The sequence below is a fragment of the Salvia splendens genome, chromosome 9, assembly GCF_004379255.2.
Source record: "Salvia splendens isolate huo1 chromosome 9, SspV2, whole genome shotgun sequence".
In the NCBI taxonomy this organism is placed as follows: domain Eukaryota; kingdom Viridiplantae; phylum Streptophyta; class Magnoliopsida; order Lamiales; family Lamiaceae; genus Salvia; species Salvia splendens.
Genome location: NC_056040.1, coordinates 17,382,718 through 17,394,635, shown reverse-complemented (window position 1 = coordinate 17,394,635; position 11,918 = coordinate 17,382,718). Strand labels below are relative to the sequence as shown.

Genomic DNA, 11,918 nt, shown 5'->3' with positions numbered 1-11,918 from the left:
GCCTATCCGAAAGAGAATCCAGTACTTCTTGGTCGTGAATATCTGAACTGGTTGTTCGCTGTTCAAGAATTCTTGTTTGGACAGGAATTAAAGTAGTAGATCTTTTAGCACCTTATCGCCGCGGGGGAAAAATCGGACTATTTGGTGGAGCTGGGGTTGGTAAAACGGCTACGTCCATCATCATTCTCACTAATGGTTTTCATCATAAACTAATAGTCGACAAATAATTTTCGGTAAATAGAACTACTCCACCTCCGCCTTAAACATGAATGTAAAAATCGATCAAAGTGTGGATATAATTTTTATGATAGTTTTGATGAATGGAATTTGTATTTGTAGAAGATGTGGTAATGTTTTACATTCTTTTCCGAATTGACTTTTTGCGTGTCAATACCATAAATTATAAATTAAATCAATAATCAATGCCTCATGAATTTTCCAAAAACTCCCCTATGTATGGATTTGATTTTACTTAGGCCAAACTTATGACTCATATTCAACTGATTTCGCTTAACATGTTCAACTCAGTATAAAACCACAGTATTTTATAGTGAGGTGTTCCTATAACACAAATTTACCCAAATATTAAGCGGGCCTTAATCGTCGAGTATTAAGATATTTTGAGGCCCAAAGCCCACAGTAGTGATGAAACCTGCACCTGGAAATGAATTCCTCACTGAAGTTGAATTCACGAATTTTCGAGTGCGAAGAGAGATGATTGTTTAGATCAATTGCAAGGAGAGGGATACTTGTTGATCAATTGGAAGGGGAGAGGAGTTTTTCGATCAATTGATGGGGACGCGGGAAGTGTACGAAGAGAAGCTGCGACGAGGTAATCTCATACACGATCCCACCATCAAACCAGGCCTCGGCACCGCCCGCTGCCCGCGCTGCCTCTCTCTCTTAAATCCTGCTAAGGTACTATCTCTCACTCTCTGTGTGTGTCCACGTATATTTGTATTCGTTGATGCCGATCAGCTGTTTGATGATATGTTTCCTTAACTATTTTTTTGGAGCAGGAGGATTCGGAATGGGAAATCGCACCGGTTCTGCACGATGCCACTAACGTGGTATGTGCGCGGTCTTAATTAATAGCTGTTTTGATGCTTGAATTGCTTTTTTCTATACTAGTTTGATTTTAGAATGGAGCGAATGATTTCTGTAGTGGTTTCCGTTTCATATTTCTATATGTTCTTCTTATGTTGTGATTGTTAGTTTAGTTCCCGAGTTTGGTTAAGTAGTTAGTTTAGGGAGTATATTAATATGACTAGTATCAGTACTTAGGTACCAAATGTTGATCAATATAATAGGATAAATGAGAATGATTGGAAGTATATATGATTGGAGTTGTGTAGCTAATTAGACCTGATCTATTGTTCTTTGTATACTCCTTCATTCTCCTTGTGTGATCATTCGTTTTTTAATCAGCAACTTCTTGTCCATGACTCCTAGTTCTGCTAGTTTCAGTAATCCCATCCTACAAAGATGCACATGTGCAGCATTATCTGATATTTAGATCGGCTCTGAGTCACTAGGTTTTGCACAGCAACGTTTGTACTTGGTAATAATTTATCAGTTCTTATCTAGGTGTTGAGCCCATACAAGTAAACTGATTTGCTTCTCTTACTTATTATTTCTTTGAAGATATGAATCTACGATTGCTCTTAGTGTAGATAGCTGCACCTACTCTTGCTGCTGTTTCCATTTTAAAGTTTGAATGGAGACACTGTCGATTAATTTTATTTAGATTTTCTCATTGTTTTTGTACAAATTCATCCTGGAGAGTTTGTAATTTGATATTGTATTAAATATTGGTGGTGTAAGACAAGATACTCATGTGTTTTCCTTTGCTAAAATGAGTATATCTGCCTGAATACTTCTTTTAAAGAAACATATGCATAGCATAGATCTGGGCAGCTTGTCATGCCGATTCTGATAGCAGTTTCTTACCTTCACATTTACAAACTGTGGATCCCTATGCCTAAAAATGACATTATGAATTTGTGTATGTGCACATACATGAACATCCGCATGTATAATATACACATCCTCACTCTCCTTGACAATCATAACTGATATTATCCAATGAAATGCACTGTTCTGAATAGGCTGGCTATGGGATTGGTGGTTTGCTTAGTGCAATTCATGGGTTTAACACAGGTAGACCAATTCCATCTATTCACTCATTCAAGTGTTTCTTTGTCTATCATCTTATCTCATTAACCTTCGATGATGTCTTTCTAGGATTTCCTTATTTCCAAAACCGTGTGAAGGGGCCTAAGTGGCTTCCCTTTGTTATTGGGGTATGCTACGTTTGCTTTTTCAGTACTCATGTCAATCTAATAAGTACATTACCCAAACAATTTTGTATGAGATTTATAATCTTTCTGCCTTTCCAATTGGCAGCTTCCACCTCTTTTGATGTACTCTGCAGCTAGTGCTGCGTTTGGAGGTATGTGTCATTTATAATCAGATAATTACTACTAGTAATATTTTACATGTGCTTTCTGTAATATCAATATTTATATGCTTTGTAGCTTAATTCTTCTCCTTTCCCGCAAGATTTGAGCCACTGAATAATATCTGCAGCATATCTTTTTCTTTGAATATAGTCTACTTGACATAGAACATATAAATGTAATAAAACGAGTGAAAATCAGAGATTCTCCTACTATAAAAGTTACTAATGGTTTTCGACATATTTAAAACATGTACAGTAGTACATAGGAATATGACCTTCATGTATAACTAAAATATAGTTAGAGCTAGGAAGCATGGCGACTACGACAAATTACATGCATGATACAGGGTAGTAAATACGTAAAATTTTCAAAAAAAAAATGTATGATAGCCGATATGTCAAATTTTAAGAAATAAAGATACGATACGTCAAAAATACTTTTTAGGGTATAAAAAATCCATGATTCAGAAAATATGCTGTAACCACATAATCCATGATGAAATTAAGCAAATAGTGTTTAGGGTTTAGTTGCTGTTAGCGTCCAGAGAAGAAAGTGGATGGGGCTGGTGATTCCAGCGGCGTGAGGCTGCGGAGATTTCGGAGGAGGCTGATGTGAGAGGAGATGATGCGGAAGCAGAGATGAGAGGACTTCAAACACAGACGTAGCGGTGGACGGCTTACCTAGTGGTTGGAGTTAGATGGGAAGTGGGTTTAGGATTGAGAGGATGGTTCATTTGTGAATGTCTGAAAGGAAGGCAGTAGCGGCAGTTTTCTAAAAACATAGGGTTTCGTTGAGAGGATGGTTCATTTGTGAATGTCTGAAAGGAAGGCAGTGGCAGCAGTTTTCGAAAAACATTTGACCGTAATAAAACGTATTTAAAACCAAAAAAAATAACATGGTAAAATATTATATATCCCCAGGGGGACGTATTTTGCACATTTTTTTATTGCATTTGTCCTAGGGACTTCCCTGGATTAAGTACATGAACCTGGGGGGCCTCTCCATGCTTCACAAGTAAAAGGTATCAACAAAATCTCAAAGGAAAGTTAATACTCACAACCCCGAGAGCTATCGTTTATGCACCACATCCCAGAAAAGAAGACATAATCTGTTTAGCTCCCTTTTGGTACTAGGACCATACACTACCTCATTCTCATCCCATGCAACTGTTGTCTTTTTCTGAAAGCTTTAACAATAATTTTTTCAGAATGATTCATTTTCGCCTTAATTCACAGGCTATGCACTACCGAAGCTCAGTCAACTCATTGTGACATCTTATTATGCTTCTTCAAGTGTTTCCCATTATGGCATATCATTGCTTACAAGACATATTGAAGACAATCACATCTCTAGAGTTCAACAGAAGCAGCTTCCGTGATTGGCTGGAGGGGTTTAGAATCTTGGCTACTCTACTTGGTTCTGTTTTGTATTTTGTGTATCATGTAAATTAATAAACATCACTTTCTGTCTCAGCTGTTTGATCTGCCATTTGGGCCATATGATGACCATATCAGATTTAAGATATGTTACTACCTCCGTCCCCCAAAATTTGTCCCGGTTTGACCGGGCACGGGTTTTAAGAAGTGGTTTGACTTTATATTAAATGAAGGTGTGTAGTGGAGTTTGGGTCCCACATTGATTTTATTCTTTTATTCATGTCTTTTAAATGAGGTGTAAAGGGTATACTTAAAGTTTTTACATCCATTTTATTTGTGTGATTAACATCTATACTTAACCAATTTTCTGTAATTAAAATTTTTATACGAAAATGACTGAAAATTGATTAAATACATTGGCTCACAATTCTGGAAAAAAATTGCTCAATGTATTAGTATATAAATAAAAATCGGCCTCTGCATTTCCAAATATAGGTGCTGCCACCCTAATCCATACATTTTGAGAGGGAATTCCCCAACAACCTACTACACTTAGGAGGGAAATTAATTCAAACTAATGGAGGGAACACCATTTCATACACACAACAATGGAGGGAAATTCAAGCTACACCTATCTATAAAAGGAATAGCTACAACTACAAAAAATGTCCAGAGCCTTTGTCCTAGCGGCAAGGAGCTTAAACATTATTGTATGAGGCGCCGAGTTCGATTCCTCTTGAGTGCCCTCAGAAAAATTTCATCACCGGGCTATGGAGGAGCCTGCTGGAAGAGACTCACGCATAATACCAAGCACCACCAAAAATTTGCTAGCTCAAAGTCTGCTGCAATCGAGCCAGGCAGGAGAAGTACCATATGGAGCTATTGAACAGGCTCCAAAAGAGTTTGGAGTATGCCGGAAGACAGTCCAGAGAATATGGGCAGATGCAAAACTTCAAATTCAGAGTGGAGTACCTGTCAACATAAGAGATAGAGTTAAGGGCTACGAGCACACAGTTAGTAGGTTTGTGAAAGAACAGCATCTCAGGCCACACACAAATGCTATAAAGCCCCTACTTTGCCTCAAACAAATTAGCAAGAATGAGATGGGGTCTCAGACATATTCAACCACTCATAGTCAATGGTATGCTAAAATATCACACAATGCACGATGTAGTGCACATAGACGAAAAATGGTTTTACATGACTAAGACTTCGGATAGATACTACCTGCTGCCAGATGAGATTAAGCCATATAGATCATGTAAGTCAAAGCGGTTCATCACAAAGGTGATGTTTATGTGTGTTGTGTGTAGACCACATTTTGCAGAAGATGGGGAAGTAATTTTTGATGGAAAAATATGCATTTTTCCATTCACAACTGTGGAGCCAGCAAAGAGAAAATCCAAGAACAGACCAAGAGGGACTATGGAGACAAAGCCCATTCAATCAGTGAACAAGGAAGTGATGAGAGAATGTCTAATTCAAAAGGTACACTTTTTTTCCTTATTTATTCAATCACATAGTAACAGATCATATATGTGTAGATCATACCAGTAATCAAGGCAAAATGGCCAGAGAATATAAGCAAAGAGATATTCATTCAACAAGACAATGCCAAGCCTCATATAAACCACAATAATGCAGATTTTCTGTCAGTTGCTTCCACAGATGGGTTCAAGTTCCATATCAGGTGCCAACCACCACAATCCCCAGATTGTAATGTGTTGGATTTGGGATATTTTAGAGCAATCCAATCTCTACAGGATGATAAAGTGGCTAAGGGAGTGGATGACTTGTTGAGGAATGTGCATAGCTCTTTTGATGAACTTAGTCAATACACACTCAATAATGTTTTCCTTATTCTACAAGGTTGTCTAACTGAGATACTTAAGGTGCAAGGGGAAATGGATACAAAACTCCACACATGAATAAAGAGAGGTTAACAAGGATGAGGACACTGCCAGATGCATTAGAGGTTGAAGAAGGAATTGTGAAGGCTGCTGTGGCATACCTCCAACTGCTAGAAAATGATGTGCGTACAAATTATGACATCTCGGGTGTCACTGAAGTTGTAGGCTTCTAGTTCAGCATGTAGGAATCATACTTTTTATCAGTTAGGTGTGTAAGCCTCAGAATTAGGTGTGGCTTATGTTGTTCAACTGTTTTTTGTCATTTTGTAAAGCCTCCAAACCTCCATAAGGGTGGCTTCTAAAATCCTAATCCCTCAGAAAGATTTCATCATAGGGCAGCCTCCAAACCTGTGTAAGGGGTGGCCTCTAAGGGTGACTATCTCACATAACAGCCTCATAACCATGTACATGGGTGACTTGTACTGTGAAACTATTTCTATCATGAATTTGTATGGTTTTTTAAGCCTAATCCCTCAAATAGCATGGTTAAATCATGGACAAATAAGTCTCCTAACCTAAGAACAGGGGTGGCTTATTAATCAGAACAACTCAACAACAAGCAACACAAACAAAATCATCACAGGGAACACAACAGTATCAGCAAACCATACAAAATCATCACAGGGAACAGATCAATATGAGCAACACAATCATCATAAGGAACAACTCAACATCAGCAATTATCAAAACCACAACATCCAGATAAAACAACAACCAAAGCCTCCAAACCCACATCAGCCAAACCCATCCACACCAACAGCCTCCAGATCAAACAACAACCATAGCATTCAAACCCACAGCCTCCAAACCCATCCACACCCACAGCCTCCAGATTAAACAACAACCAGAAACCCTAAATCAATCCAAACCCCCAGCCTCCAAACTCATCCACACCCACAGCCTCCAATCTATCGAACAACCACAACCTCCAAACCCACATCATCCAAACCGAAATATAGGAATTTGAGGGACAACATACTTAGATTAGATCCAAAAACCTAGGCAGCAAGATCGTAAATATTTCCATCTCAACATCCGAATACACGATGAGGGAAACTTGAGGTATGTTGACAGAGGTGGCTGGTGGTGGTGGACCATAGTATGGGCTTTCAGAGCCAAAGTACTCAAACATCTCAGATGGGGCGAGGAATTTAGGGTCCTTTTCGGGGACAACGGTGTCGGTAAAGGTTCTGACATGATAGGGGGCGATGATGGGGGGGGTATGAGGGCCATATATGCTCTGGCGTGTCTGGGTAGACGAGGTCGTCCAGATCGTCGGACGAAAAACAAAGACAGGAGTCGGGATCTCCTGGCATCGCAAACCCACAAAGTTAGGGTTTCAGTGAGAATAATGGAGGGAGGCGATGGGGTGACAAAATTAGGGTTTTCGGTAGGTGATAAAGGAGGTGGATGCTGGCTGAAATCAATTCATGGAGGGAGGCGTTTTACACGAACTAGGGTTTCAGTGGAATGAAGGAGGCAGTGGGTTAGTGGGGGAATGGATTTCATCCGATTAAATCAGTGAAATGGAGGAAGGTGGTGGGTGGGAGAGTTTAATGGAGTGAGGTTGTGGTGGGTGGGTGAATTGAATTGAAGAAGGCGGATGGGTTGGTGGAATTAATGGAGGGAGGTAGTGTAAGGTTGAGGGAGGCGAGAAGATGGAGTAGAAATCAATTTAACTGAATGGGAGGAGAAATGGCAATTAGGTGTAAATACGATGAATATGGAGGGACATTTTTAATGTCCATATTTAGTAAATTTGAAGTGGGACAAATTTTCAGGGACAGAGCGAAATGGTAAACTGGGACAAATTTTCAGGGACGGGGGTAGTAACAAATTAAATACTGCTTCGCATTGCTCTTTGGTTATTTTGAACATTATACATAATTTGTAACATGACTTGTACTAGCACAAGAACCGGCCTTTTTCCTTTAAGTTTTCTGTCTGTAATATATTGCCTTTTACTGCTGTTCCAGTGATACAATCGACTTGTTTTGCATTTCAATTTCTTGCGTGTGTTGGTACATGGTAACACTAGACCACATATATTTTCAAGTAATGTTGAAGTAATTTGCTATTTTCTGGCAGAATAAGTGCAGTCAGGTAGGTACTGTGGAAATATTTATTAGGTCTTGAACTGAATATTGGTGGTACTGATCTTGATATATCACAAAGCTTGGCTATTAAGAGGTAGGTAGAATTGCTATAAATTTACTGTGATCAATGATATTGTTTACATGTTCTAGGTTAGTGTTAGTTACATGGTTAAATTCCAAGCCGTGCTGCAGTTATAATCTAAGTTATACATTCAATTTCGTGCTTTGTAACTTGAACTATATGATTAGTATTTACTAGTGTACTTCTGCTGTCCTCTTTAGCATAGACTGTAAGAGAAATTAATTGCATTTATGGAATAGTTATTTGTAAAACTCATTTGTGTCCTGCATAATATATGTATATGCACTCGGTATTCGTAGCGAGACTTCTGAAGCGCGTCTCCTACAGATGCAGTGAGCAGAGTTTTTTACCGCGTCCGTTCTGACCTGATGAGAAGTCTGGTGGTAAAGATTCTTGTCATGGTTTGAAAGAAAATATCTCAGGTTTCCGCTGCTTATGATGTGCATTCTGCTGGTGTTGGTGATATAGCATTGCCATGAAACGAGCACTGAATATTTATTAGGGTAAGTGCTTTATGAATATGATATGGTAGACGTAGAAATAACATAGTGTGTTGTGTTGAAGATGAGTGGATATGTTCCCACCCATCCATTGGGAGGTTAGCAGTGTTAAAGGTGTCAACCTCGTTTATAAGGTTGTGGTCCAACCAATTGTTGCTTGAATCCCAGTGGTCTGTGTTAGAGGTGCTGTGGTCCTAACTTCCATAATGCATTCTACTCTTCATATGTCTTTGTTCTCCTCTTTATTTGTCAACTTTTTCGCTTACATGTGTTTCTGTAGGTTTTCTGTCATCACCAGACTATTAATTCGTGGGCCTTCAGATAATTGGCCTGGATTCATCTCTCCCTCTCTCATTTGGTAAAATTAAACCCCTTTCTTATTTGAATTATTATTCCCTTATGCACTGTGTGCTTCTTTGTTTTTGGGTATCTGCAGTGGGGTAAAGAGAGGTACCATAATTGAAATTATGTCAGGTCCATCCAATTCAAAATCTAATTACATATACAACTATGCAAGCTGATATTATTATTATTATTATTATTATTATTATTATTATTATTATTATTATTATTATTATTATTATTATTATTATTATTATTATTTAGTTAATTAATTATGAATTTGCATATCTTTTTCATATCTTTTGTCTTGCTCATTAAGTTAATATCTACTATTATAAATAGTGGACATTGTTATTCATTTTAAGCATTCAAGAAATAAAATACTTTTTATGCCATTTATCGTTTTCCTCTCGTGCACAAAGCACGGACCCTAAATTTCGACGCCGGATTGATCGACGGGCAAAGTTCCCGCGGCGTTCGACGCGATTTTATATCGTTAAGGAACTTCATCCTTAACACAAGCCCTCTCATACACCTCGATGCGACGGTTTTTTATCTTCTACTTCAAGTATTTGGCTAAATATACTAATCTAACCAAAAAAACACATTTGTTTTCAAATTCTACCCAATGAACGAATACGGACAAAAATATACCTCAAATATAATCTGAATTAACTTCAGTCATAAAAATACGGTATTTCGGCTGCTAGCTTGATAACAAGGTGTCGAAAAAGTGACCCAAGTTAGATTTGAGAAGAAAATCAATTTATTAGGAACGTTTGTCAATATTCATTTATTGGATTAAACTAGGTTAGTACTACTACACGTAATTCGGAATAGAAATATATCTAAAAACGTTACAGCATGACTAGAAATGGTTTATGATTTGGTAGGTTAATGTGAGTCGTTCTTTTCTCAATAATTAATAAGCATATCGACATATATCCGTTTTCTAATAATTCAGATGTATATGCACCAAAATAATAGAGGTTTTAGGTCGATAGATAAATCAATACTTGGCCCTTGTAGTGTACTAATGATAAGTGAAAATAAGTGAGAGTCGAATCATAGACTAATATTATTTGCTCCAAATATGAAACCTTTTTATGACATTAATCCTAAATCGCATGGCACGTGTCATTTCCGAAACAGGCCGTGGCATAAATTTACATATATATATATATATACTAATTTATTTGATCTAAACACATTAACGATTGTATTAATTTTGTAAGAAACGACCATAAAGGGGGCCGGCTAGAATTAACACATTTGAATTTCTTTTGAATCTTTACAGGTATTTGAATCACTAGTGACGGAGTACTTAGTTGAGACAAGAATTCTTGAAAATAGAGTAATATAATAATAAAAAAAATGAACGAAGTAAATCACCGAGGAAGTTAATTCATTTACACACTAGTATGATTTCTTGTAAATAAAATCAAGAATCTGAGATGATGTTATTTCTCGAGAAATAAGCAATTCATTTATATTTTCTCCCTTTTTTTTCCAAGAAAATCCAGCTAAAGATGCAAATCCAAACTCACATGTTCTTGCATTTGAGCCTTTGATTCGTATCCAAACCGCAGCTGAGAGGCTGGAATGCTACTGATCGACGATGGCAAGGCCCTCATCTTCAGTGGCGTCTGCGGTGTTTGCTGGCTGCGGCCAGCAAACGCAACCGGAGCAGCAGCTGGGACCCGCCAGAAGGCCAAGGGGCTGCAGGTGATCGGCTGCTGCTGCGACTGAGCGGCGGTGTTTGCGTAGCTGCCGTAGATCCTGCTGGTGGCGGTGTAGGCGCTGCTGGATGCAGCGCCGCCTCCACCGCCCCAAGAATGGTAAGCCACCGGCAGCGGCGGTGCTGAGCCGAGGCGGCTGTAGTTCATTAGGCCGTAGACGTGAGAATCAGCCAAGCTACCATGCAGCATTGCTGACTGCAGATGAGCTCTCTTGGCTTGCTGCCTCTCCCTCTTGTGGGCGTTTTGGTGGCCGCCGAGGGCTTGAGAGGTGGGAAAGTTTCGGCAGCAGTAGTGGCACTCGAATTTCCGGCTGCTGCTGCCGCCTCCGTTGCTGGCCTCCGAGTCTTCAGTGCTGTTGATGTTGTTTTCATCGTCGTTGGAGTCTGAGGGATCGTCCTTCGGAGTTTTCTTGGTGCCCAATTCTTGGCCGAATAGTCTAATTCCACCGGCGGCCTTGTCGCGGGGCGCAGAGCGGATGAAGGGCAGCTGAGAGAAGGACTCGACGCTCATGAAGTCTCGAGTCTCTCTCTCAGATGCTTTATCCATATGGAGGAAGTGGGAGTTTTCGTTTTAGGCAAGGGTGGGAATGGAGAGAATTTGGAAGAGGAAGGGAAAAGAAAATGTGAAAGAGGAGTAGAGTTGTTGTATATGGGGGTGTTAGAAGAGGATATGGTGGGGCTGGAGAAGGAGTGGCCGCATAAATTTTACTTTAAACATTCTTCTATTTTCGTATCATTCATACACGTTAGCCTGTATAAAATACACGATATTATCAATACTATACACACATTATATGGAGTCTAGAGAAGTAAGTACTTGTTTAGGTTATTTTCTTAGGGGGGGGGGGTGTTTTTTCTACACTGGTAAATAGTTTCTTGATTGTGTTTCTGTAGTAGGTGAGTGCAATACAGTAGTGATAATTGATTACTTAAACACGAGCCCTATTATTTATGTACTAAGAACTAGCAAAAGTCATCAATGTAGGTTAATTATTGGGCCCTTATTTGTTGTTTTTTCCTGAAAAAAACGGCCAAAGCCAACCACCAAAAATTGATTCTTGTCTGAATATCAATCACGTTGATTTATAAAGATGGGAGTATGTGGAATAGTTTTATTTTTTAGCATTTTTAGTCCATTAAAGATGTACTACTAATTAGCGAAGCATTACTAGTAGGGTTTGTTTCTTGAATTTAAACATGATATTCACCGGCCATCTCTCTCTTCTCTCTCTCTCTCTCTCTCATGTGCAGGACCATGTAGAAAGGGCATTGTTGGGTAGTTCTTATTATCAAGTTGGGTGTTTTTCTAGTATATCTTGGAACCTTTCCTTAAAGTGGTCCAAAAATGTTAGCAAACATTACTTCCATGAAAGAGATGCCTAATGGGAGTTCATCATTATCTCTCTCCTCCT

The 11,918-nt window shown here is 38.9% G+C and overlaps 2 protein-coding genes and 1 long non-coding RNA gene across 3 annotated transcripts; 1 reads left to right on the top strand and 2 right to left on the bottom strand.

Moving 5' to 3' along the window:
- Window positions 1–612: 612 nt before the first annotated feature.
- Window positions 613–4,106, top strand: LOC121746560. Its single transcript, XM_042140445.1, has 6 exons — window positions 613–918; window positions 1,020–1,070; window positions 2,109–2,160; window positions 2,245–2,303; window positions 2,407–2,452; window positions 3,698–4,106. Exons 1-6 carry the CDS (start codon window positions 793–795, stop codon window positions 3,838–3,840), a joined length of 477 nt encoding a protein of 158 aa, XP_041996379.1. The 5' UTR covers window positions 613–792; the 3' UTR covers window positions 3,841–4,106.
- Window positions 4,107–4,298: 192 nt separating this feature from the next.
- Window positions 4,299–7,432, bottom strand: LOC121746909. The gene is made up of 2 exons (XR_006039085.1): window positions 5,066–7,432; window positions 4,299–4,810 (listed from the first exon to the last, which is right to left on the bottom strand). It is a non-coding gene; the product is annotated as an uncharacterized LOC121746909 (long non-coding RNA).
- A 2,699-nt stretch (window positions 7,433–10,131) lies between these two features.
- Window positions 10,132–11,192, bottom strand: LOC121747207 (zinc finger protein 8-like). The gene has a single exon (XM_042141206.1). The coding sequence runs from the start codon at window positions 11,051–11,053 to the stop codon at window positions 10,292–10,294; it is 762 nt and encodes a 253-aa protein (XP_041997140.1). The 5' UTR covers window positions 11,054–11,192; the 3' UTR covers window positions 10,132–10,291.
- Between the last annotated feature and the right edge of the window lie 726 nt (window positions 11,193–11,918).